General features: G+C 41.5%; 1 protein-coding gene and 2 non-coding genes across 3 annotated transcripts in view; all 3 read right to left on the bottom strand.

Annotated features, from left to right (window-relative positions):
- Positions 1-918: 918 nt before the first annotated feature.
- Positions 919-25,363, bottom strand: part of EIF3A (eukaryotic translation initiation factor 3 subunit A) — a 39,774-nt gene continuing 15,329 nt past the window's right edge. The window contains exons 6-22 of the mRNA XM_059730082.1: positions 24,320-24,528; positions 23,431-23,602; positions 23,030-23,134; positions 21,662-21,760; positions 20,868-20,984; positions 18,863-19,048; positions 15,947-16,294; positions 15,295-15,399; positions 14,104-14,217; positions 13,743-13,865; positions 12,610-12,763; positions 11,827-12,011; positions 9,422-9,483; positions 5,577-6,973; positions 3,878-4,052; positions 3,337-3,497; positions 919-2,319 (exon numbers count right to left, since the gene is read on the bottom strand). Of these exons, the coding sequence (XP_059586065.1) occupies positions 1,997-2,319; positions 3,337-3,497; positions 3,878-4,052; positions 5,577-6,973; positions 9,422-9,483; positions 11,827-12,011; positions 12,610-12,763; positions 13,743-13,865; positions 14,104-14,217; positions 15,295-15,399; positions 15,947-16,294; positions 18,863-19,048; positions 20,868-20,984; positions 21,662-21,760; positions 23,030-23,134; positions 23,431-23,602; positions 24,320-24,528 (4,035 nt within the window). The 3' untranslated portion in view covers positions 919-1,996. The remainder of the gene's footprint in view (positions 2,320-3,336; positions 3,498-3,877; positions 4,053-5,576; positions 6,974-9,421; positions 9,484-11,826; positions 12,012-12,609; positions 12,764-13,742; positions 13,866-14,103; positions 14,218-15,294; positions 15,400-15,946; positions 16,295-18,862; positions 19,049-20,867; positions 20,985-21,661; positions 21,761-23,029; positions 23,135-23,430; positions 23,603-24,319; positions 24,529-25,363) is intronic.
- LOC132251296 (small nucleolar RNA SNORA19) lies at positions 18,613-18,744 on the bottom strand. Its single transcript, XR_009463241.1, has one exon. It is a non-coding gene; the product is annotated as a small nucleolar RNA SNORA19 (small nucleolar RNA).
- On the bottom strand, positions 21,191-21,323 carry LOC132251297 (small nucleolar RNA SNORA19). The gene has a single exon (XR_009463242.1). It is a non-coding gene; the product is annotated as a small nucleolar RNA SNORA19 (small nucleolar RNA).

Below are 25,363 nucleotides of genomic sequence, written 5' to 3'. Positions count from 1 at the left end.
AACCGCCCTGCTTTCTGCCTTGGTGTCTGTTGAGTGAGGGCTCACCTTAACACACATGCAGTGTCACCCACCCATGTCATGAGTTTTGCCTGTTAGCAGCCAGAGGTGCAGGACCCCAGAAGCCCCTACACTTATCCCCTGGACAGCTGGCAAACTTTGTGGTCTCAGCAGGGGCTAGCAGGCCTGCGGCTTTCACCCTGCTGCGCCTTAACACACACAGTGTCACCCACGCCATGAGTTTTGCTTGTCCGCAGCTTAAGGTGCAGTTCCCCCCAAACCCCTGCAACTATCTCCTTGAAACTTGGCAGGCTTCGTGGCCTCAGCAGGGGCTAGCATCCCTGCAGTTTTGACCCCACTGTGGCTTAACACATATATGACATGCGTTTTTTGCTTTCAAGACTTCGAGGTGCAGTGTCCCTGAAACCCCTGCACCTATCTCCTTAAAACGTGGCAGGCTTCATGCCCTCAGAAAGGGCTACCATTCCTGCACGTTTCATCCAAATCAGGCCAGAAATGACAAAGTTATAGGCTGTTTCAAGCTTCCCCATTGTAGCCCATGGGCAAAATGAAACAGCAAACCTGTTTCAACTAAACGAAACGGAACACCAGTTTCGAAGTGAAACGAAATTTGAAACGAAATGCTGTTCTGTCGAAACACAAGTCGAAACAGAGCGGTGCCGTTTCACACAGCCCTATTGGACATGCTTGGGAAAGGACAAAAGCATCAATGTACAAATGCAAGTTCACTTTTGCCTCAACTACATCACTCTTTCAGTCAAAAAAACATCTGAATGGCAAGCTACGTTCTTCAACAGTGACAGAAAAGAATATGCATGGGGGAAGCAGAAGCTAGTTAAGCAGCTGATTTTCTTGAATACATAGCAAAAAGTTTAATTAAAGACAAAACACAGCAAGAGCTAATTTCATAAGTTGTTTATTTATCATTGAAGAAGAAACACACAGCAGTAAGTTCTGTGCTGGCTTCAAAAATCCCCGCTACTTAATCAATGACATTGTTACTGCACCCCAAAATTGAAGTCAACGCAGCCATTACCACAAAGCACTTGTTGAGAGAAAAAGCATTTACCCTGAAGACAAAGAATTGGGGAGGGGAGAAGGGGGGGGGACTGGAGAATCTGAACAATTCCTCCAAAAATCACACATTTTAAATATGACAATATTTATAGATGCTTGAAAGTCATGAATTATCCAGTATGGAAAGCAGTTATGCTATTGGCAACAGAAAATATATAGCCGTATGTTTACCAAAATGCTTGAATTCCAAAAGCCTTATGTTTTGTTGTTTTACACTGCAGCAGTATTCAGTATTAGAACAAAGACTGCAAAATGGCTTTAGAGGCATACGTATTCAAGTAAAATCTACAGAAAATAACCCAGTGTAGCTAATGGTCATAATGTTTATTGTAATTCATTCAAATTTAAACAACTTACTGAATTTAGATAATGATAAAATACCTCTCACAAAAACTTCCTGCCTTCAAAAATACCTAAATAGGGGGACAGGTTTTTAACCAATTTGGCCAATTATGGAAATGGATCCAGCTCTGCCTTTTCAATAATGCCACCATGATGTGAACAGAGATTTGTTTTCAAATGCATGTTCTGTGAGAATCATACCTCATTTCCAATAAAGAAAAAATATTCATTTAAAAATTAAAAGGCCTGGGTTTTTTTGGTCTGAGATACAGGTATTACCCAAGTTAACCACAGGGTTCACATTTTTATTTAGTAACAATCTGTGAAATCAGCAACATTTGAAATTTCAGAACCTGGCATCCAATTCCCAACCTTCTGCTGTGAGTTTTGTGCATGATCAATCTAAATACAAGTAAGTAATACAGGCTCATGCTTTCAGGTTACCTCAAAATATTGGTTAAAGAACTCCAATTCAGAATGTTTATAAGCACAAATATAATCTGTGGATTTCACCAAATCAATGCTAAAATGCCTGTTTAAACTGCATTTTGTTTTTGACTTAACGCCGTACAGTGGTCCATCCATCTTCATCTGTCTCATTTTTAATGCGACGAAGGGATTCTTTCTCTTTTTCTGTTTTCCAGGCAGCCTTCTCTTTCTCTCCATCTCTTTCTCCCTCCTTGGAAACAGAGGGAGGGACAGGGCCAGGGGCAGAGTCAGGGGCAGGGGCAGAAGAAGGAGAAACAGCACGGGCAGGGGCAGGAGGAGCATGAGATGGAGTAGGAGCAGGCGACAAAGCAGAAGCAGGAGCAGGTCGCCGCACAGCTTCACGTTCTTCGCCACGCTCTTCTCTCCTGTCATCACCACGCCGCCATGAGTTGGCTAAAAATATGCAAGGACATGCATTAAAATTGAGTCACTCACCAAGCCTAGCACTGATAATTTAATTCAGTGACGTCTATCTTCCCCTCTTGCACAATTTTCTAAGTGCTTTCAGTCCCAGATCATAAACTAGGTCTGAATTTATATCACTGTAATGGAAACCAACCAATGGTGACCTCACCACTTTTCAGTTGCTCAGAATAGAACCCAATCTCTTGAATCAACACTACCATAAATTCACTGATAATGTACATGAAACAAGCACGAAATTAAAACAAAAATTCAGGCAGCCAATTCCACCAGAATATAAGAAAACAGCTTATAATATCTGTCTGGAAAGAGGTAAAGTTTCATAACAGGACAAATCCTTAAAACTGAAAAATCAAAATGTTAAGGCAACGTGGAGAGGATTTTAAGCATATACTGGTTCAAAATACTACCAGCTATTTTTATCAACTTTCAGGCAATTCCAAAAGTAACAGAAGTGTCACTAGGTTGTAATACTTCATCTTGCTCAGAACAGTGCTACAAAACACTGTTGTGTTAAACATTACTTACTTCAGCAGAAAGGATAAAATTAAATACAACCTCAGTTTGGTATTTGAAAGCATCTATACATTAAAAAAAATAAAACTAAAGAGTCAGATCCTCTTCCTCTCACATACTCAGAAGTGTTATGCTGCTCCTTCTGAGTCATTCTATCAGGTAGGATCACATCCCAACACATTCGAGTCCCCAACTAAATCCACTTGGGTGTAAGTGCATGGTTGAAGCCTGTCAGAATGTCAGCCAACTACCGTAGTAGGTGGAATAGATTTTCTGGTACTGCTACAGACTCCTTTACGCCATGGTACCTTTATGTCACTCTAATATTATAAAGAAATGTTAAACTTGAAATAAAATATACTGCAGTCACTTAAAAGCCACCTTACATGGTTGAAGCAGCATAAAGAAGCCTTAATACAAACGAGCACTCTTACTGTCGAGATTTAAACTGGTAAAGGAAAACACTCTTACGTTCTTCCCGTTCTACTCTGAGTGGAGGTCCTCTTCTGTCCCTGTCATCAATACGCCGATCTCTAAGATCACGACCACCTCTGTCCCACTCATCTCGTCGAGATGAGTCTCGCCAGCTGGAAGTTTCCTCAGCTGGTCCTCGCCTCCAAACAGCTTCTTCCCTTTTGCCATTTAAAAGGAAATGAAAAACTAGGTTTAACTCTTTACATCCTGGCTTCTGCTGCAATGGACAATGACAGTTGGAAGACAAACATTTTCAGTGCAATAGCATCCCAGACATATAAGGCACTTAAGTTTATCAGAGGACTTAAAGACCTCTCCATTACAATGCAAGATCAACTCTTTTGGTAATAAAGGCTTCCAACAATGTTTACATATAGCAACCATTCTGTAATTGCTTCCTACAACTCAGATTTCCTTCATAATATGATTTCATAAAAGCCACACTCTCCTCCTTTAAGAAATCTACACACCACTACGTTTTAAAAATGCTGGTGGTTTTAACAATACTCAGATTTTTGTAAAAAACAGAAAATCAAACCTAGGGCGTCGGAAACGATCATCCCGATCAAAGTCACGATCTTTGTCAAAATCACGGTCCCTTTCATTTTCATCACGATCTTTATCTCTATCCCATTCTCGGTCTGCTGAGGGTCTGGAGTCTCTTGGGGGTCCCCAACTGTCTTCACGAGCCTTTTCTCGTTCTCTCCACCCACCTATACATAACAAAAGGAGTCAGAGAGTCAAGAAAACTGTTCGTTTGCCTTGAAGTGGTGGTTTTCAACCTTTTCCATTTGCAGACCTCTAAAAAAAAAAATGTCAAATGGAGGTGTAGACCCTTTTGGAAATTTTGAATGGAGGTGCAGACCCCTGTGAATTTTAAGTGTGGGTATTCACATACTTTCGACTGATCATGGTCATCTTTCACGGACCCCTTAGTTGGCAGACCCCCTAGGGTCCACAGACAAGAGGTTGAAAACCACCACCGTAAAGAAAGTGTAGCCTTCCTCTTGAGTCTTTGCCCATGCACAACTCATTCAAGGTGGACAAGGACATGTGTGCAGAATTCAAGAAGGAACCACACAGGGACAGAAAAGGCAAAAGACCTTTTGTTTGTAATCCTGATTACATGCCTAAAAGGAAAAGATCCATATTCTCCATTGAAGATCAAAAAAGGGTTGAACATAATCTGTATTTTCTACTCAAATTACACATCCAAACTTCTCCAAGAGCTTACTGATGCATGTGCAAAAACAAGCAAAAGAATTTAGTTAGCCTAACCTTAACCAATGAGTCCTCAGTGGCAACCTACAAGGAAGAAGAGTTTAGACTAACTGAACTTTATTAGGAATCATGGTTCTTTGGACTTGCTCTTACTGTTGTTAAATTTGAATTATTCCAATTAACATCTACTAAATGCTATTTGCATGTATAAGTGTACATGTGCAGGAGGCATTTTTCCCCACTTATATGGATTAAGAACCAAAATGGGAAGAGGGAGGGGGAAAAGGATCCTCCCATATTTTAGCCCAACAATCTAATGGCTAAGACGCTTGCCCAGGGAGACCAAGGTTCTAGGATCCCCTTGCCAGGAAGGGGTTAGAGCCTACATCTCCCGCTTCCCAGCAAAGTGCCCTAACTCCAGGGCCTGGGAGAAGGAGTTCTGGCTCTGCCTCAAATTAAGTTTCTGCATTTGGTGTTCAATAGACATTGGATAAAGTGGGAGGCAGGCCTGGGTGCAGAAGCCAGGGACCCTTCGCTTCCAGGACAACTTCTATTTCACTGAGCTAGTCAGGTTTTTCCCCTCTGTATCAGCTTCAACAAGACTAATGGAGGGCACTGCAGCATGACTGGCAAAAATAGGACCCAAAATCTGCTTAAACGGCAAAAACATGTTAGCTGTCTACACTTAGATATTGTACTTGGATGCCTTCAAATAAAAATAAAAATGTGGGCCTACATCATCCTATGTGCAGTTCTCACAACAAATGAATACACGCTAATATTTTCTACATAATGTGGATTTAAAAAAAAAAAAAATCAGCAAAAGAAAAGTTTCATTGAGAAGAGAAACGAATGCAAATTGATCAAACTGACAGTCACTTACACCAATACAGACCTAGACCCTGTCTCCAGGATCAAATTCTTAGTATACAGCATCTTATTATAGTTAATGAATCTAGCTTTGGGAGCGGGTTTCATTACAAAGGAGTCTCATTTAGTTACCAAATTATTCCTACCTGGTTTACCAAATGGTCTCCAAGGACCAGGTCTTGAGTCATCGCCACGTCTGGGACCTCTGTCATCATCCCCTCCACGCCATGGACCCCTGTCGTCATCACGTCTCGAGAGTCGGTCCTCATCTGAACTACGCCAGGGCCCTCTGTCTTCATCTCGTCTCAATATTCTGTCCTCGTCCAGCCCACGCCTGGGACCTCGGTCCTCGTCCAGCCCACGCCTGGGACCTCGGTCCTCGTCCAGCCCACGCCTGGGACCTCGGTCCTCATCTGCAGCCCTCCAACTGCCCCTGTCCTCATCCAGGCCACGCCTAGGGCCCCTGTCTTCATCCAGGCCACGCCTAGGGCCCCTGTCTTCATCCAGGCCACGCCTAGGGCCCCTGTCCTCATCCAGGCCACGCCTAGGGCCCCTGTCCTCATCCAGGCCACGCCTAGGGCCCCTGTCCTCATCCAGGCCACGCCTAGGGCCCCTGTCCTCATCCAGGCCACGCCTAGGGCCCCTGTCCTCATCTGCAGCCCTCCAACTGCCCCTGTCCTCATCCAGGCCACGCCTAGGGCCCCTGTCCTCATCCAGGCCACGCCTAGGGCCCCTGTCCTCATCTGCAGCCCTCCAATTGCCCCGGTCTTCATCCAGGCCGCGCCTGGGACCCCTATCCTCATCCAGGCCGCGCCTGGGACCCCTATCCTCATCCAGGCCGCGCCTGGGGCCCCTATCCTCATCCAGGCCGCGCCTGGGGCCCCTATCCTCATCCAGGCCGCGCCTGGGGCCCCTATCCTCATCCAGGCCGCGCCTGGGGCCCCTATCCTCATCCAGGCTGCGCCTGGGGCCCCTATCCTCATCCAGGCCGCGCCTGGGGCCCCTATCCTCATCCAGGCCGCGCCTGGGGCCCCTATCCTCATCCAGGCCGCGCCTGGGGCCCCTATCCTCATCTGTAGCCCGCCAGCTCCCCCTGTCCTCATCCAAGCCCCGCCTGGGGCCCCTGTCCTCATCCAAGCCCCGCCTGGGGCCCCTGTCCTCATCTACTTCACGCCTGGGGCCCCTGTCCTCATCCAAGCCCCGCCTGGGGCCCCTGTCCTCATCCAAGCCCCGCCTGGGGCCCCTGTCCTCATCCACTTCACGCCTGGGTCCTCTGTCCTCATCCACTTCACGCCTGGGGCCCCTGTCCTCATCCACTTCACGCCTGGGGCCCCTGTCCTCATCCACTTCACGCCTGGGGCCCCTGTCCTCATCCACTTCACGCCTGGGGCCCCTGTCCTCATCCACTTCACGCCTGGGGCCCATCTCATCAGTTGTTTCTGAGGGAGGATGTTCATTTTCATCAGCACCCCCACGTCTAATTGGTTCATCTCCGCGTCGGAAGGGCCTTTCATCATCTCGTGCTTCTCCCCGACGCCAGTCCCTATTAACCACACAGAAAGAGTGAGTTTACATGGAGGAAAAAATGTATGCGTTAGAGTGAGAAGAACGGTGTTTGTACCCGAAAGCTTGCAAAGAAGAATTGTTCAAACTACTTTAGTTGGGCTAATAAAAGATACCAGATTCACCCAAAGAACCTTGTCTGCCTACGTCCTTAAACCAACACACCTACAACCAGCACACCTTTGTTCAAGTAATGGTATTTTCAGCAAATTGCTTTTAGACTGGGGCTGTAAAGGTATTTGCCAACCCAATGCCATCACTATTTTCAAGTTCACGCAGCCTTATAACTATGGTAAGGAGGCAGAAGGCATCACCTGTCCTACAGGCCTGGCCCCAGGAGCAGGTCTCAAGCAGCTCCCCTGCTGGTGAACTGCAGCACTACAAAGATAAGAACAGCTCTGACTTGAATTACTGCCTGCTTCCAGGCAGGTTTGTGAGAGTCTAATAAGAGCAGGAAAGGAACTGGTATCTAAGTGTATTCCTCTTAAAGCATGGCTCCTGCTACCACCACACATGGCAATCCAGAAAAGCTGCAGACTAACATCTAGTTCAAGGGTGGGCAAAATGTGGCCCAGGGGCCGGATGTGGCCTGCCAGGCCATTCTATCCAGCCTGTGGGGCCCCTAAAAAATTTAGAAAATTAACATTTATCTGCCCTGGGCTGCCTGTCATGTGGCCCTCAATGGGTTGCCGAAACTCAGTAAGCGGCCCTCTGCCCAAAATAATTGCCTGCCCCTGATCTAGTTAATCACAGTTTACCTGCACACCTGCAGAACAATGGCTTGGGGTCACACCAGCTGCTGCTACACCAGCTTGGAGTGGGCAGAGCACAGAACACTCCAGTTTGTTCCTCCCCAAACTTCCTCTGCTAGGTGGCTACAGACAATAGCAGTTGCAAGGTTTTAGTATACCCTCAAGAGCGTCTTGGTGCAAAGGGAGCAAGGAAATGGTAATATTCATCCTATGTGTATCAGCTCAAATATGATTGGCCCTCAACACTCAAAGACTGGACAGTACTGACTGAGAACAAAAGTCTTTTTGTGTCATCATGCATCAAGGCATATCGCTGACTGCAGAACCTCTCCACGTGACCTGCATACACGTGGCCCATGTATTGTAATTCTGTGCTCACACCAGTACGTAGCTCGTTTTATTTACACCTGCAGGTAACAACCCACAGATTTGACAACAAATAATTTTCCTAAATAGGAAGAAAACTAATTTTCCAAAAGCAGTTTCTTCACCAGTGGTCAGGAACAAATGATAAGTTGCCATAAAGATGCAAATGGTGCATATGGTTTTTTGTAGCCCTGGGACAAGGAGATACCCCCTGGGTTTCAGTTTCTCATGGATTGTGATAGTTTATAAAAACAGACCATAATCCCCGGTTGGACATCCAAACTCTCTCTAAAGTCAGTGAGACTTCAGGTGCATAAAAAAATCCAGAATTATGTCCATCATCTCTATTAAAATTAGATTACTAATTTCTCTGTTGGGTCAAGTTAAAAGAATTAGTCGAGATAATATTCAATAGCCTCGTAAGTTTTCAAAGGCTATTTTGATATATGATTTGATTCATTGTGACAGCATGAAAAAAGAAAGCAGAAGTTTGAATTGTTAGACACATAGTACCTCCTATTATTTCTCCCTTTAAGCAGCCTCATTGAAAATTTCAGCTACCAGTGAACATGTTCAAACATCCTAAATATTTGGATGTGAAAAAATAAGCAGCTTCAAAACATCCTTCCATTAAACTCTCCCCTCGCAGTTCTTCTTTTCATTTTTGTTCCAAGTGGCCTTTTTTTTGCATCTTTGTTTCAGTTTGGAGCATACATCTTCAGCCCTCCTTTCACCCACCCTGAACTTAAATCACTTGCAAAGCTTTGAATTCTGCTCCTACAGGGGTTTTGTTGGGGTTTTCCTGACGTCTTTCAATTTCTTACAGACAAATTCTTCAGCAAAGTCTTTATCTAGTCACTATCATCCCCTCATTTTTAGTTCTGCAGCAGATCATGCAAGAGACAGACTACAGATTTTTAGCAAACGGAAAATCTTTTTAGCAGCTGACAATATATTAGATGCTTGTTGGTATCAACTAGATACAATTAAAATGGTTTAACTAAGCCTTGAAATGTATGCAATTTCAGTTACCAGATAAAAGAACACATGAGAAATCATACACCTGAGTTGTCTGTTACCTTATGTATCTCATCATGTTCTGCCCCCCTCCCAAATTTATGCTTCTCACACCTTTTCTCTAATTTTAGAATCCTCACAAAGGATTTTAAAGAATCCCTGGAGGCACCTTCCAAAGGTGCAAATGCTAGATAGATATATATTTGTGGCGAAGGCAACTTTGAAAACAGCAATGGTAAGAGTGCCGACAAGCTGGGCCCAAAACACATTGTGCTCAATTTCTCTATAAACACCTTTCTGGTGGTCCTCTTCTCCAGCAGCTTTCACCATCTCTGTCTGCCCAGCGAGATGACTCCTATATGTACCAAAATAAATGAGAAGAGAAAATTAGGGTGGGAAGGGACCTCAGGAGATCACCTAGTCCAACCCCCCACTCAAAGCAGGACCAACCCCAACTAGATCATCCCAGCCAAGGGTTTGTCTAGCCAAGTCTTAAAAACCCCCAAGGCTGGAGACTCCACAACCTCTCTAGGTAACCTGTTCCAGTGCTTTTCTACCCTGCTAGTGAGTTTTTCCTAATATCAAACCTCAACTTCCCTGCTGCAACTTAGTAGCATCCTCTTTGGTAACTCTAAAATACAGAGTTGTGCACACAATTTCTACACACAGCTTATTCACTTAACCCCATGCCATGGCATCAAGTATTCAAGTGTTGCACTCTACAGGACAGCAGACTAATATGAAGTTCACTGAGCTAAATAGCAGCCCTACCTGATAGTTATCTTGCTTGTTGTGGGAAAGCTTAAGAAACAACAAAAAACGGGGCCCCAACGTGCAAGGCACTGTACAATGTTTTTGAACACTGGGAGGTTAACAGATTAAACTGTTTATTAGATCTAGTGAGTACAGGATCAAATCTGTACCATAAAAAACTGGCAGCTAGATTTTAATCCTAATGTACCAATACTTAAGACAAAGACATTTTACATTACTACCATGCATGGCAGCAGGCATCCAATGATATGGATCTTAGCCTGGTCAAAGTACTATTTATTCATTTCATGACTTGACCTTCTAATAAACAAAACCTTGCAGGACAAACGTTTCGAAGTACTCTAGATACAAAACTTTTTTTTAAACAGGGAGATGACTAGGGTGACCGTATGTCCTGGACTGGCCAGGACAGTCCCAGGTTTCGGAGGCCGGTCCCAGTTGGCTGGTGAAAATTAAAACGAGCGTCCTGGGCATGAGCTGTGAAATAGGAAGCCCTAGCAGACACCAAAACTGCCCTAATAAGTTAGGTTGATTAATGGAAGACCATTACAAAGTGGACTGTTAACACCTGTGACAAAGAACAAAGGGTCATTAACAGGGCCGTTGACACCTTAGCTTAATACCAGTGGTGTCCTGCCTGCAGCAGGGGGGGAGGGAAGCAATGTCCCATATTTCATTGTCCCATATGGTCAGCCTATAGATGACCTTAACTTACCTCTATGTATTCCATTACCATCTTAATGCTAACAGTTTATAGTCCTACCCCACTATTTCACACCTACTTCCTTCTGTCCAAAATGAAATCTTGGCCTCTCCCCCAGATCTCACAGATGTCTTGCTTTGACCTCCAGTTCAACATGGCCCCAAATGAACTCTCAAACCCTGGATCCACAAGTTTGCTCAGGCCCATAATTTCAACATAATCCTCAATTTGGACGACCATCTATTCCTCACAATCGGGCTATGTCTAAATCTTGCAGATTCTTTCTATGTAACACCTTAAGATCTGGTCTTCTCTACCACAACACAATGTTTCACTGTTTCCTTACACTCTTCTCAGTCTGAGCTCTTATCCAATACCTTCATTATAGAGTTTGAGGCAGGAGACATCCCTCTCACTTTGTGTCTGTCCAGACCTAACATAACACATGCCCATGACTACAACTTTTAGAGACTGCAATATTGTGAAGAGCCTCTAAAGTATTTCTGCGTATCAAGCACCCCACTTTACACAAATGTGTATTTGTACAATTATATTAGATGCAGGTGTCAACTTGCGCTTTAGCCTATTTTTAAAGAGATGAACACTCCTCCCTCTATCAAATAAAAGCATATAATTTATAACTATGCTTGAAAAAAGCATTTCAATTGTTAATGAATAGAAGTTCTGTATGAGCTGCAGAAGACAATACAAGAGCTGTCCAACTGGCAGCCCTGGAGAGTTAACATGTGGCCCCGAACTCCCTGTTCAGGCACATCTCCCTCTGTTGCTCTCCTGCTGCGGCTGCCACTGAGTCTTTTGGCTCACCCTCCTTCCTCCTACTTCTGCTCCCACCCTAGGATTATATTTTTGCTTTCCTTTAAGAGCTCTTGTGCTTCACAATTTCATCTTATGTCATTATGGTTTTATGTCAGACAGGCGCCTCACAAAATACATGCTGACCAAACGAAAATCTCTATCCCTTCTACCCTTTCAGTCTTCAAAAATCTCGGTACTCTGGCATAACAGTAGTTTCCTGAGGCCTGCACAGAGTGAACTGAAAATAGCTGATATCCAACCATTAACAAAATATTTTAATTTCTCCCTTTCGGCGAAATATCTCTGCACTGCTTTCATTAACACAACTGAGCTATATTTTCCACTTCTTACAAACCTTTAGCAGAGGAAAAAGTAACCAATCTGTAAACAAACCAGAACCATTACCTTTCTTGAAAATGGATCATCAAGACCCCTTCTCTCCTCCTCTCTGCGACGCTCTCTCTCTTCAATCTCCAGTTCTCTTTGACGTTTTTTCCTCTCCACTTCTTCTAGTTTTCTGACCCGTTCCTGGTATTCACGCTGTTCTTGCTCACGTTTCTCACGTTCAACACGTTCCTTCTCTTCACGCTCTGCAACAAGAATGTGTAAAACATTATTTTTCTTTCAAGAAAGTTTAAATACACAATAAAGCAAGTCCTCTCTAATTGTTTAGAATAGAAGGAAAAGAGGATTCAATCTCCTCTTCACACTCAAAAACCGAGGTAAGCATTTTAGAGTTTATGAACAATGGCATTCCTCTTTTGTAACCAAGTAACTCTCAAGTAAAAGAAAAACATAATGTCTTATGTACAAAATGACTGCCCGAACTCAAATTTAAAACTCAAAACCAAAGGCTCTCTAAATCTCATTTTTTCATGCTCTTTCACTATGTGCCCTTCATCCACATTTGCCTCAGCTCACCCACTCGCCCTTCACACACCTGTCTCTGTTTTTCATTGCGTGTGCACACAGAAAGACTGCCAGAAGGTTGGTTGGTTGGCTGGCTGCACAGTTCAGTTCACAAGATGCAATGGCTGATAAGGAATAGTGAACCTTCTTAATCAGAGAGAAACTGTCTCCAACTTGATGGAATAGGGCAACCTAAAACTGACCTTGTAAGTTTTGGCGGTGGTTCAAGGAGAGATACAATTCTAGTCTGGTCATTCAATCCAAGTGTCTTAATTTTACCTTTAAGCATCTGCTCCTCTCGCAGTCTCTCCTCTTCCTCCTCTTTTTCTCTGTAATAGGCAATCCGCCGCTCCTCTTTGCGCTGTTTTTTGCGTTCCTCCAAACGAGAATGCCTTTCTTCTGCTAACCTGTCTTGGAACTGTTTCAATTTTTCCTAAAACAAATGAAGAGCAGGAGTAAAACCAACGGTCCTTAACTTTTAGTAGCTTCAGAGTTGCTGAGGTTACGGACTTCATCAGATGCCAGAATCACAAGCGTGTTGTAACTTCTTAACTTCACACTGATGATAAACAATGACTGTGTCACCATGTTTTGCAACAGCCATCTTTTTTCCTATCTACTGGCCATTTTACAAGCCAGTAATTCATTTCTGCAAATTAGAAATGAAGCAATGTAACTCCTACCTATGAGAAGAATCAGTTAGTGGTTTGATTCCTGCTTATCTTGAAGGAATTACATTTACTGCCACAAAAGAATCACATAAAGCCAGTTCTTCAGAGTACAGAGATTTTCAGTATTACTCCAAGAAGTTCTGTGATTCTGAATTATAGCCTGTGTATTATTTGTGGCCCCGAAGAACTAACTAGTCATATGGTTCTGGCTCCCTCATCTCCAGCTCCACACTGCATTAAGAGCTAAAATACAGCTTTTAATGCTTACTTCTCCTGCTAAACAACTGTATCACCATGTCAGTGATGGTGCTTAGGACGGGATATGGGTTAATCTTCCAGATCGTTTTGTGGACATCTCTCCTCCCAGCCCTATTCTTAACATAACCTGCAATGAAAGATGGTGAAATGCAGACAAAGGCTTTGGGATATGATAACTCCCTTGAATTATAAAACTGTTGTTTTAATGTTACATTGTGGCAGCCATCTTTTCCTTTTAAAGGTTTAACTTTCTGAATTTGGATTATCCCCTGAAACTTCATGATGAAGCTCTTCTGGACAGTCAGAAAGAGAGCCAAGCACCAATTTTGTCTATTAGTTGCATAAACTAAAACTCCTCCCCCCCCCCGCCCCAGCTGCATACACTAACTCATTCATCCTTTTCAAGAGGAACAGTAAGGATACAAATCAAGTCTAGTACTTCATGGAAGCATTTTTACAACAAGCACAGAGGATCTTGTTCACCTCATAAATTGATCGCCGTGCTGTCTTGAGCCTATCTACAAATAAGTCTCTATCTTCCAGCATCCTTGATAGTCTGTTCTTATGCTCAAGGGCTTTCTCACGTTCCAGCTGCAGAGTGGTGATCTATAAAAATACAAGTAGTAAAAGAAGATAAAAAGCTTTATTACATTTTTTTCAATACTCATAGACCATCACTGAAGACAGCATATCAGATAGCTGCCTACTCTCTCCACCCTGGCTGAAGCAAAAGGGTACTGTTGTCCACCAGTAAGAAACTGAAAACCTCCACATCAAACATGCCGACAAATACAGCTCTTATACAAATTACTAAATGATCCTGCCATTTGAAACGAAAACTTACCCTTTCTTCTTCCTGCTGCTCCCACAGCTCCATATCATGAACCCTTTGTTCTTCATAGGCACTCTTTATTAGAGGAATTTCTTCTAAGCGTTTTGCTCTTTCAAAATAGTCAATCTAAATAGAGAAATATATAAATATGTATGTAATTTTAACCTATCTTATGTAAAAAAGCACCAAACCTGGAATGCTAAAAACATTTGTACTTCACAGATTTGCTTCTCCAGGGGTGCGCAGAGTAACAGGATCCACTCCCCCCACCCACCCCCATCCCGGACAAGCCTTTCATGGCTCTGTTCCGAGCCCTGCCTGAGCAGCGCATACCCCAGCTCCACTCCCATGCTGTGCTGCACACGTGCACACGGCATTTATCAGCAATATTATCAGCCACATCAGCCAAAAAAAGCCAACTGCCAATTATGTCAATATTCCTTCCATTGGTGCTGATACGATACAGACCGAAGTATCAGTGCACATCTAGTGCACATTTGTATACAGACAGAAAATCAATGTAAGCCTGCCTTTATCAGCTTATAATTTGCCCCAGTGAATGCACAGGGGCAAGGAAAACAGGTAATTGTATTAAAACCAATACAACTGAGTACACAAACAAATATAATAGAGTTTGCAACAGGTAATAATAACTGTATACATTTCTGTGGAGACAAGCCATTCCTCTTATCACTCTGTACCAGTGGTTCTCAAATTGGGTGCCATGATTCCAGCCCTGCGCATTTCTTTTCAGGAGGCACATCAGACATAACCTGAGAAGCAGCTGCAGCAGAAAGGAGTACATTATGCAGACAGGCATGTTTCTGCTGAAGCTCTTCTTGATTCAGCTCTGACGTGCCTCCTGAAAAAGGAGGCATGTGGGGCAGTTTCACCCCAAGGTGGCATCAGCCTGGAGACAGATGCCACTTCCACTAGGCAGAACTGTTCCACACGCCTCCGTTTCCAGGAGACATTGTGCAGGGTTGCACACTGCTGCCAGAGCCGTTTCCAGACCTGGCTCTGTAGAAGCTGTGCTGTGCTCTGGTGTGAATATAATTATTTAATCAACTGCCTCCAATTATTTTTAAATAATTGAATTCCAGTATGCATACTACAGTATTACGATATGCACACTATATTTATTTTTAACATTTTTGGAGGGGTGCCTTGAGTCTAAAAAGACTGAGAACCATTGCTCTATACCTTCTTCTCCTGATTCTTCAGACGTTCTTGGAGTTCTTTCTTTTCCTTCTCCAGCTGTTCAACCTGTTTAGCCATAATGAAGTCAGGGTCCAATTCTTCAAGATCCTACAAAGCAGATAAAGATAATTAACAGAACAGAAAGCAAATGTTTGTTTCCTGGCATGAATGCAGCTTCCTCTATTTACTTTAACTTTTCTGCAGTTTCTCACTTAGTCTTCAAACTGGCTGACAGTGGAAACATTTTACACTTATGTGAGTGTCTATTGTACAACCTGTATATTACTTTTAAAGGCATCTAATGGACACTAATCTGAATTTTAAGACAGAGTCCAGACATCACACAAAGGATCTGGATGTCTATGTCGCATCTTATTTGCTATGTAAACAGCTAGACAGAGGAAGTCATCAGACTCCTCTCAAAAAATTCCCTTCATTCCTACTAGAACACAGCTTTTAGTCAAGCTCAGTGTTCAGTTTTACTCCAGAGGCTGAGCAAAATCAGATATTTAAAATCGCCCAAATGCATAGTCTCATTTTTAAATCAGAAAATTATTTTCTTGCATATAGCAAAGAGAGAACAAAGCAGATGGAGAACATGAAAGTTAGTTGTACAAGCACCTGGAAAAATTTGATACTCCAATGAATTGCTTACTTCAATATCAATATCTTTGAATGCCTTGGCTCCCAGTTCAGTCTTCTTGATCTGTTCCAACCTTTCGCGAACAGTTTTCTTTTTGATTTGTTCATGCTCCTGCAGAATACGCTCCTTTTCTCTCTCCTTTGCCTCCTGGCGCAGCCTTTCTTCCTCAGCTTTACGAACTTTTTGTAGTTCAGCTTCACGTTGCTCCAACTCTTCTTTTTCACGCTGAATGTTTAGACTTTCAAGACGTTCCTTTCTCTCTTCTATAGTTTGACGACGAGCAAGGATACGTTGATGTTCTTTCCTTGAATTTTTTAAGTAAGCATTAACAGCCATCTGATGTTGCTCCTCCTTCTCTTGCTAAATGAAAATGAATGGGTAAGTTAAGAACAAGAGACAGCATCTCTTTAAAAGGGATCAATCATGAAAAAGTTAAACACTGAAACCAAGACTTCAAGATTAGACTCTAAGGTCCTTTAAAGAAAATTGTCCACAGCCCATTAGCCAAATATCATAGCAAAATTATGTTATTTTAAAAACATTACAAATGTTAGATAGAAATGTTTTACACTAAATGCTGAAGAGTATGCTCAGCCAACATGAGTTCTGGGTAACTTCACAATGTGTATTTTACGTAGTGAATTGGAATGTGATGTTGCTACTACTCCTATTTAAACTATTTGTACAATAACACTTAACGTTTCAACCAGGATCTACCAGGTGCCTGTAACAAGACAGGACTAATAATCTAATTTGTATTTTTTTCAAATGACGGTTTTGCCTATGGGAAAAATACTTGATGAGAAACTGGCATCTTTTCCTAAGATTGCTAAAAATGAAATATATTAAACACCACTATCATTATTTTAACCTTCACTGTGCATGAATGGGCCTATGTGGCAAGTCATAATATAAGAATTTGGAAGTTACAGATGGCATAATTAGATATCCATTGGAATAGCTAGGGAGAGCCCTATTGACTTAACTAAGCTTTGGAACCAATCCTAAGAAAGCTATGAAACGGTTACTATGGCAACCACTACTAGTACTTAAATATGCAAGCAGCCACCTTTAAAGTTTTGCAGTTACATGCAGATGAAACTGCATAGATAAAAGGACTATACTGAACACAAAATCTGAAGAAGGCACATTGCTAGGACAGTATGTATTAATACTTTACATTCCAAGAGCCATCCCTTCTCAAAACATTACTGCAAAGCAAAAATACACTTGCCATTTATTTCTTTCTGACCAGTAAACACTAACTCAAAAGTAAGTATATTGGCAATATCAGGTTTTGACTTGCCACTTTTTTGCTTGAAAACCTTTAGAGAACCTGGAAATAGGTGATATCACAGGTAGAAGCTGAAGTTCAACTAACAGCCACCATCCTCAAGGAGGGGAGGAAGGAAGTCAATTTTTAGGCTACAAAAGCTTTAGCTCATGGTTTCTAGACTCTGCTGTGAGACTGCATTCCACATCTGTCACAATGACAATTCCAAAGAGCAATCTGATACAATACGGGCAAAAATTCAGAAAAATTATCTTTTTCTTCACCAAAAAAGCTGATAAATCTCTTCCTAGCAATCTTAATTCTGTCCCTCATGCACACGATGACACCGTCTTTAATAATGTGACCGCACAAGAACTGACTGGCTGCATTTGGGGATTTTTGGCTTCTCATGCTGCAAGATGGAGAGGGCATTGTTGGAAGTCAGTCTGACACCTTCCTTATATTTTAAAATACCGCGTTCTTAAGTTTCTTATGTTTTCAATCAATTCAAAAGTATTCAAATATCACTCATTATAACTATTAAAAACAAATGCCACAATGCTAAGGAATGTAAGAGTAGCTGCTAAGGAACAGGAGGAAAAAAAAAGATAGAGCAACACAGTACTAAAAGAAAAAAGAACACAGTCAAATTTTTGACTGTTCAAAACCTAGCAGAGCTTCTTTAACATAACTACTTACAGACAGCCTAATGTATCATAGGAAAGCTAATGCTGAGGAAGTATTCACAGCTTCAAAACAATTATATTAGGCTAACCCAGAAAATCTAGTGCAATTACAAGGATGGAGACAGCATTCTTTCGCTGTCTCAGTTGCATAAGATACATTTAGCCTTTCCCACGAATAATCACATTACAGGTTTCCTTTGCTTTATGCTGTACATGTGTTCCTAGAAAACAGTGCATAACTCGAATTTGCATACAGGGAACCCACTTTACAATGTAACAAACAGAGATATGTTTCAAGATCTTGACTGTACTGACCCCCCAGACCCATGCCTACACCACTTACAGGACAATTTTGGTACTCACCAACAGCAGACAATGCACACAAGTCCAGGGCACTGACATAATGGAGATGGCAACAACAGAAATACGTGTCAGACAACGAGTGAGGAGCACAGATCCACACAGGAGACTATATTTTGGTGCGCATCACTCCTACAATGCACTGTACAGCTGTACACTGTACATCACTCCCACAACGCAGCTCACTGCAGGCTTCCACCACACCGATTGCATGAGAGTGAATTTATCTTGCATATAACAAATTTTTGGCATAAAAAGGGTCATCACGTAATAGCGAATTCACATATGCAGAACTCTCATAAAGCGAGGGAAACCTATACTTCTACATTAAATTTGTACATACTGAACTTGATCAGCTGATTTGTCTGAAGGGGACTGGCAACAATAACTACATATAGTCATGTTGCTAATTAACCTCCAACAGTTTTTTTAGCACATCAGAAATAACACCGCTCATCACTATTCTGAGAGCAGGTCAATGAAATGTGCATTTGATTTGGCAAGAAACAGCTGTACAGCGGTTGTACAAGGATATCAGGTATACATTACACTATTTTGTACATGAATTAACAATATTTGTTGAAGTTTTCCAAGTTTAAAAATACTTACCAACAAGTGAGGGGGTTTAATAACTTCAAGAGCCTTAGCAAGAGCAGAAGACATAGCAGTCAGCTGATTTCTAATTTGCTCAGAAGGCATGCTTTGCAGCTGAGGACCAAGTGGAGCATCTTCTCGAGTAGAATAGTTCAAATCTGATCCAAAGCTCAATTTTCGAGAGGTATGATCAAGGCGAACCTTTACATAAATTAAAGAAGCCCAAGATTAAGAAGGTGACTAGGACATCGCTGGACACATCTACACATGCAAATACTGCTGCATGCGTTTACTCCAGAGTAAATTACTTTGAAGTAAACTCACCTTGGGCAGGCATCTACACATGTGTCCATTTGGGAACAGAATTGCTGCTCCTGGCATCAGTCTGTTCTCACCCCTGCACTGGCCCCCTGCAGCAGCTAGGGGGAGCGCTAGGCTCCCTCTGGGTGCTAGCCCAGAGGCTGACAGGGAGCACAGGACCAGGACAGCTGTCTCCTGGAGGAGGTGCAGAATTGTTCCTCTATGAGCTGCAGGTCCCAGCCAGCTCCAGGCTGGGCAGGGAACTCTCCCTGTGCAGGGAGCTCCCTGCCCCAGCAGAAGGACATTGCCCCTGCCCAGGTTCCAGCGGCAGAGCCTGCCCTGGCAGTAGGCAGCTCCTGGGGACGGAAGCAATCTCCCACCCCCTAGTGCCTGGGAGCAAATTTGCTCCCGGTCAGCTATCTAACTGTGCCTTGCTGCAAAATAATTACTCAGCAGTTAGTTTGCTACTTGCATTTGCAGGTAGAAAATTAACTGCCAAGTAGAGTGAATTACTGCATAGAAAGGGTCTGCACACATAAATGATGACACTTACTACTCAGTAATTTGCTTTACTATGCAGTAAAGTGTCTTGTGTAGACATGCCCACTGAGTCTGTACAACAAGTTAAAGTAAGCTAGAAGACAAGACAAAGCATACCACATATTCAACTCCTGTTACCACTATTGCAATATTTTTCTAATTATTATTTTAAAATAATGTTCTGACTCTTGTTGTGCAAATAACCAAATATCAGACAACTGAAAACATGAAGGCAATATGAAATTACTTAATGCATAAAGTACTATCCAAAGACTAAGTAAACTGAAAGAGAGAACGATATTCTCTCTTCCTTTTGTCATAACTTGGGTATTACTTTTAAGAGTACACAGATGCAATTCTATTATAAGTAAGATTGTTAGCAGCTAAGCTTTTCCATGATGCTATGCTGGAAACCAAAATAAAGAGTTTAGCTACTTCTTCATTATAGGCAAGTTAGTAGAACAAGGTATCTTGGCAGGAGACTGAAATCCTAACCCCAACATAGCTGATAAAAGTTTTGTCAACACCTTCAATGGAGCCAGGATTTCAAGCCATGTGCGTTTTTAGAGGTCTCAATAGCCTCTGAAAATACAATGAAAAGATAAAAAGTATTCTTAGGTTCATATACAAAAAATATGGTGTTGCAGGATTCAGCATTGTTTAACGTGTAATATGCTTATACACCATGTTCTACTTCCAATGCTATCTACAATAGCTGTTAAAATGCCTCATACCATCTGTTGAGATATTTCTATGCCTATAGCTGGACAAAATAGGCATCACGGCTTGTGGTAGCTTGTTTTTAATGAATACATTGGAGTGTTCCTAATGTTTGCAGTACAAATTTGTTTCACTTTCACTTAAGGATGTGTTCTCAATTAGATAGCCATACATCTCCATGATCCTTTGGGCAGTTCTATCAAATAAACTTCATAAATGTTTTTTATTTACGAAGTGCACTCCTCTGTTACTCTAGGTAAGCAACTATTTAAAAAAATATCAACAAATTGACATCACTTGCACCTCTTACAATGATTACTTCTTCCCAGTCCACCAGCATCAAGGCTGTCTTATCTAAGTGGATCATCAGCTAGCTAGCTTTCATCCAAGCCCACAGCTTGTTCAGCACAAGGAAAACTATTAATACACACTTTTACAGGAGGGTATTTATAACACTTACTTGCAAGTCACAGTGTCTGGCTGCATCTACAATAGCACGTTCCAGCTGGAAAGCATCAACAAAGGGAACAAGGGTAGCCAGACGAGAAAAATCGATGGTTTGATAAATCTGGGCCACCTGCACAAAAAAAGAACATTTAATCTCTTGCCCATTAAAAATGAAAGTAAATATATTAACATTGCTACATATGTTGTAAAGCTAACCTAATAAAAGATAGGTAGGTAACAAATCATCAAAATGAGACGAATTTATATTTTATCTAAGTTCCTTTAGGATTTTCTTCCTGGCAAACTTTACTCAGGAAGGTCAATTGATCCTATATTATTTGTCTGAAGGAGACTGACAACAGTAGCTATATGTAGCAATGCTGTTAATTAGCCTTCAATTGTTTGTTTAGCACATCAGAAATAACACTGCTCACCACTTGCAATGAGTGCAGGTCCATGAAATGTGCATTTGGCAAAACAAAACAAAGAAAAGAAGCCTACTAGAAACAAACAGATATGATAAGACTTCAAAGATGAATAAAGAAATGAAAAACCTATACAAAATATATACCATACTATGCAGCCACTATAAGAAGTGCTAGAGTTGTGCCTAATAATTTAATCCAAAACAGAACATATGGAGGTAGGAAGTGTGTGTGCTGGAAAAAACTCTCCCAATGTCGTACTAAGCATTCTTACATTCAAAGACAAATTTTTCCTTGGACATCAAAACTTTTGGCTGAACACCCATCCAAAGCTTTCCCTAAACCATACAACACTGCAAGCATGCGCTCTGTTTGGCCATACCTGCTGCAGGAGTCGAAGAATGGTGTTGTTTTGCAGATGTGGGACATAAAGCTGCAGTTCAGGTTCCTTTTCAGCTTGATCTTTCACCCAGTTCAGGACCTGTATAATACCCAGATTATTTTATCTAAGGGTCCAAAAAAACTATTCAGCTTGAAGAAGTGAAACAAATGACAATCCAGGATAGCTTAATTTCACAATTCATGAAGTAAGGTGTACCTATCAAAGATTCTGTACTAAGAGTCTTTTCAAAAGTTCACTGCTGTTTTTTATATAATAGGCACTTAATAGGTTTTGCACAAAAGTGACTGACAGTGCTAGCTACCTTAATCACACTGCTAACTTTTCTTCTGTTATTTGTTAGCATATCAAGTATCTTTGTTCTCACAGAAACAGAGAAAAACCATTCTGTGCTCCAGGATTTGTGGAAATTAGACAAATTCTGCTCACTAAGCATGTGCTGACTCTTGGGCTAAGTACAGACAGTCAAAAAGCCAAATTCAATCTTTGCAAGTTAGTCTAAGCTCCATAGATTGAACTGATAAGCAAGTGAACAGACATTCATTTTTCATTCCAGAAATGCAGCAACATGCCTGCAGTAGCTCAGGCCAGAAGTTGGGGGGTGCGCTACAGCATGCTTGGCTGGAGCATACAGCTTAAGCCAAGTCTAGCCTGCCCACTTGCAAAGGGGGTTTGCAGGGGAGGTGCAAAGCATCCTGGGATGCTGGAGAACTGAGTTTAATTGAATCTGAAAGGGATCTAGAAGAGAAGTTCAATACATCAATTTAACTTAAATCAGTTAAGTCCGATACTACATCCATCCAAGTTTATCTTGAACTGGTTTTGTCCACTCTGAAAGTAGTCTTTGTGCACCAAACTTCTGTTGTGTTACAGATTTGAACCAGTTTCCGATCACTTATACCAGTTTATATGTAATTTCTGTCCTTAATCATTCTGTGCCAAATACAAACAGATGTTCCAGACTTTCCCTCTCCCCCAGAGTTGAAATCCAGACTCTCTTTACGATAGCAAGAAAGACAGTCACCAACAGTCTAATCAACTACCTCCCCCACAAGGTCACTTTCACCACCAAAAATTTCCCATGTTGGAGCAAATTTCAGTGTTCAGATAATAAAAAGAACACATAATTACAGGTGTTGAGGGAGCTGAGAGGTTAAAATTACTTTTAAAGACTACTTGATGCATCATTTACAGTGATGTGCTCATACAACAGTGCACAATAATGGACATGGCCAAATGACATCCATAACCCTGACCGATAATAAACCAGATGACTTTTATAACAAATTAATATTTATATGAACCATCTACACAAACTAGTGATTCTCCTTATGCAGCTACAGGACTTACCTTCGTTACACGGGTACAAAGCTTTAGGGGGTGGAATTCTACTTCAAGCCAATTGTAAAGTTCCTTCACTTCTGGAACTACATACTGCACCACATTGAACCTCACCTGGAACCAACAAAATAGAAGAAGTATTTTATCAAAATAAATACTTCTTTAATCAATTTGACTTTATATCCAACAGCTTTGTAGCTAGGAAGTAAAATGAGTAACATACTTGCCTCAATATAATGTTTAATTAAAAAGTGTTTATGATTTACGGAACAATTTTCATTTACAAACAGAGGATTAAACGAAAAAGCTTTAACATACTACATTGTGAATTGTTGTTCCGCATCCTATGACAGCTGCTTTAGAGACAAAATATAATTTAGTTACCCCTTCTGCCAAACACTTTTACTTACCATATCATTAATAAGACTGACACGTGTAGGTGGGGCCTGGAGGCCCAGCAGCGTTGCCAGACGTCGCTGTTTTTCAACAATAATGCCGTCCATATCCAGAAGACGAGCAATATCTGTTCGCTCAGGAGTTATAGGGATTGACAGCGTGGCTAGAAGGACTCGGGTAGACATCCTGTTGATGAAGCATGATCAGAAACCATCAACAGTGAAAGAATCATTAATTACTAAATTTCTAATACATTCCAGCTGGAAACAGAAGCACCCAATCAATGCAAGAACAAAGGAGCACATTATTTATTCTTTCAAAACTATTCCATGTCAAAATAAAAGCAATAGCAGAAAAGAAAACACCTTGGCACTTCAGTATTGGCATTCAATACATCAGAATGTATGTAATACTCCTCTTTAAATACCAAAATGCTATACAATACCCAAATAAAAGGGAAGTAGCCGGAACCATTTTAGTCTAATTTTGCAAAACAAATCATGATTGGCACTGCACAACAACACTACTCACTGACTGGAAAGCAGGGGAACCAGGCATGAAGACCAGTGGGGTATTTCTGAAGTCACCACTGCTAGGCACTGTATGTTTGTGATCTAGAAATGGCTGCAGACACTTAGGGACTTACTCAGATTCTCAATCAGCAGAAACAGAATTCAGGAAGTCCTGCTGCTCTCTGTATTTATAAGCTTTGTTAAAGGTCCTTCTTACGCAAGTTGTTTGAGGCAGTCAGTACTTATCGCTTTAATAAAAGTTGCTTACATCTGATGCCAACCCTCTCTCAACCACATATTCCATCTACTTCTTTTCAGACTTGATTTAATTGATTTTTGCTTAAGTGTTTAAAATAAGGAGCTAGGAATCAGGTTAAGCATCTTTCCCCACCTTTGCATCTCCTCTTGCGTGAGATTCTTTCTCATTTCTCTTGATAAATGATAAAGTCGATGAAGCGTGGATGCATGGAAGAGAGCATTTCCAGATTTCCAGAAAACAGTTGAAACTTTGTGATAGTAGTTTGCCATTAACTGGGGTTTGGGTGGTTTCTTAGACAGAGAGAAGAGCCCATGAATATCCTCCACTGCCTTGAAAGCTTCCTAAAATAAAAAATAAAACAATGATTTTTTTAAATAAGTTACTGCAAACAAATAAAAAAAAGTTATAAATTTGCATTCACCAAATCATTAGTTACAATACATAACTGCTAATTAAAGTTGTGCATATTCAACTCTGTCACCCACACTGAGCTAATTACAAATCCTATACATCTGTTTCCTAAAGGTGGGCAAAAAAATCCATTTTGGACCATTTTGATGTTTGGGAAATGTGTCTGACCCGGTATGAAACTCCACCAGTTTTAAAATTCTTCTGACCAGTTCTATTAGCTGACTTTCACTGTCTCCACACAAAACCAGGACACCCATCAGATGTGTAAACAATATCTCAAGAAAGTCTAAAGCACTCTCAGAAATTACTTAGATTTCCCATACTATAAAAGGACCTATCTACCCCTAAAAAGGAAACAATTGAAGGCACACAAAATTTGGAAACGGCATTAAGACAAAGTAAAAACCCTTACATTTGTAACTGTTTTCCTTTGACAATGCTAAAGAAATAAGCCTCTTGGAGTAGTTTTGCTGTCACATGTTAGCAAAGGCTCTAAACAATCATACTTCTAGGCCTTACAAACAAGTAAAAAAGGGACCTCCATCATAAATTAAACTCTCTACTTATATAAGCTCTCTTCTGCATATAAAGTGATCTGTATCTATGGAAAATGTAAATCTTTGAAGGGGAGAGGGTTACCTCTTTTGATTTCTCACCCGTATCTGCCGTCAAAGCAGTCTCAGCCACTGTATCAGTGCCCATAAAAAAAATTATTACTGGTAGTAGCTTGTTTTAAATTGCTGCTTCTATACAACATTAAGAACA

This window comes from Alligator mississippiensis, chromosome 6, assembly GCF_030867095.1.
Source record: "Alligator mississippiensis isolate rAllMis1 chromosome 6, rAllMis1, whole genome shotgun sequence".
Taxonomy (NCBI): domain Eukaryota; kingdom Metazoa; phylum Chordata; order Crocodylia; family Alligatoridae; genus Alligator; species Alligator mississippiensis.
The sequence above is the reverse complement of the archived record's forward strand: the minus strand, read 5'-3'. Positions and strand labels throughout refer to the sequence as shown.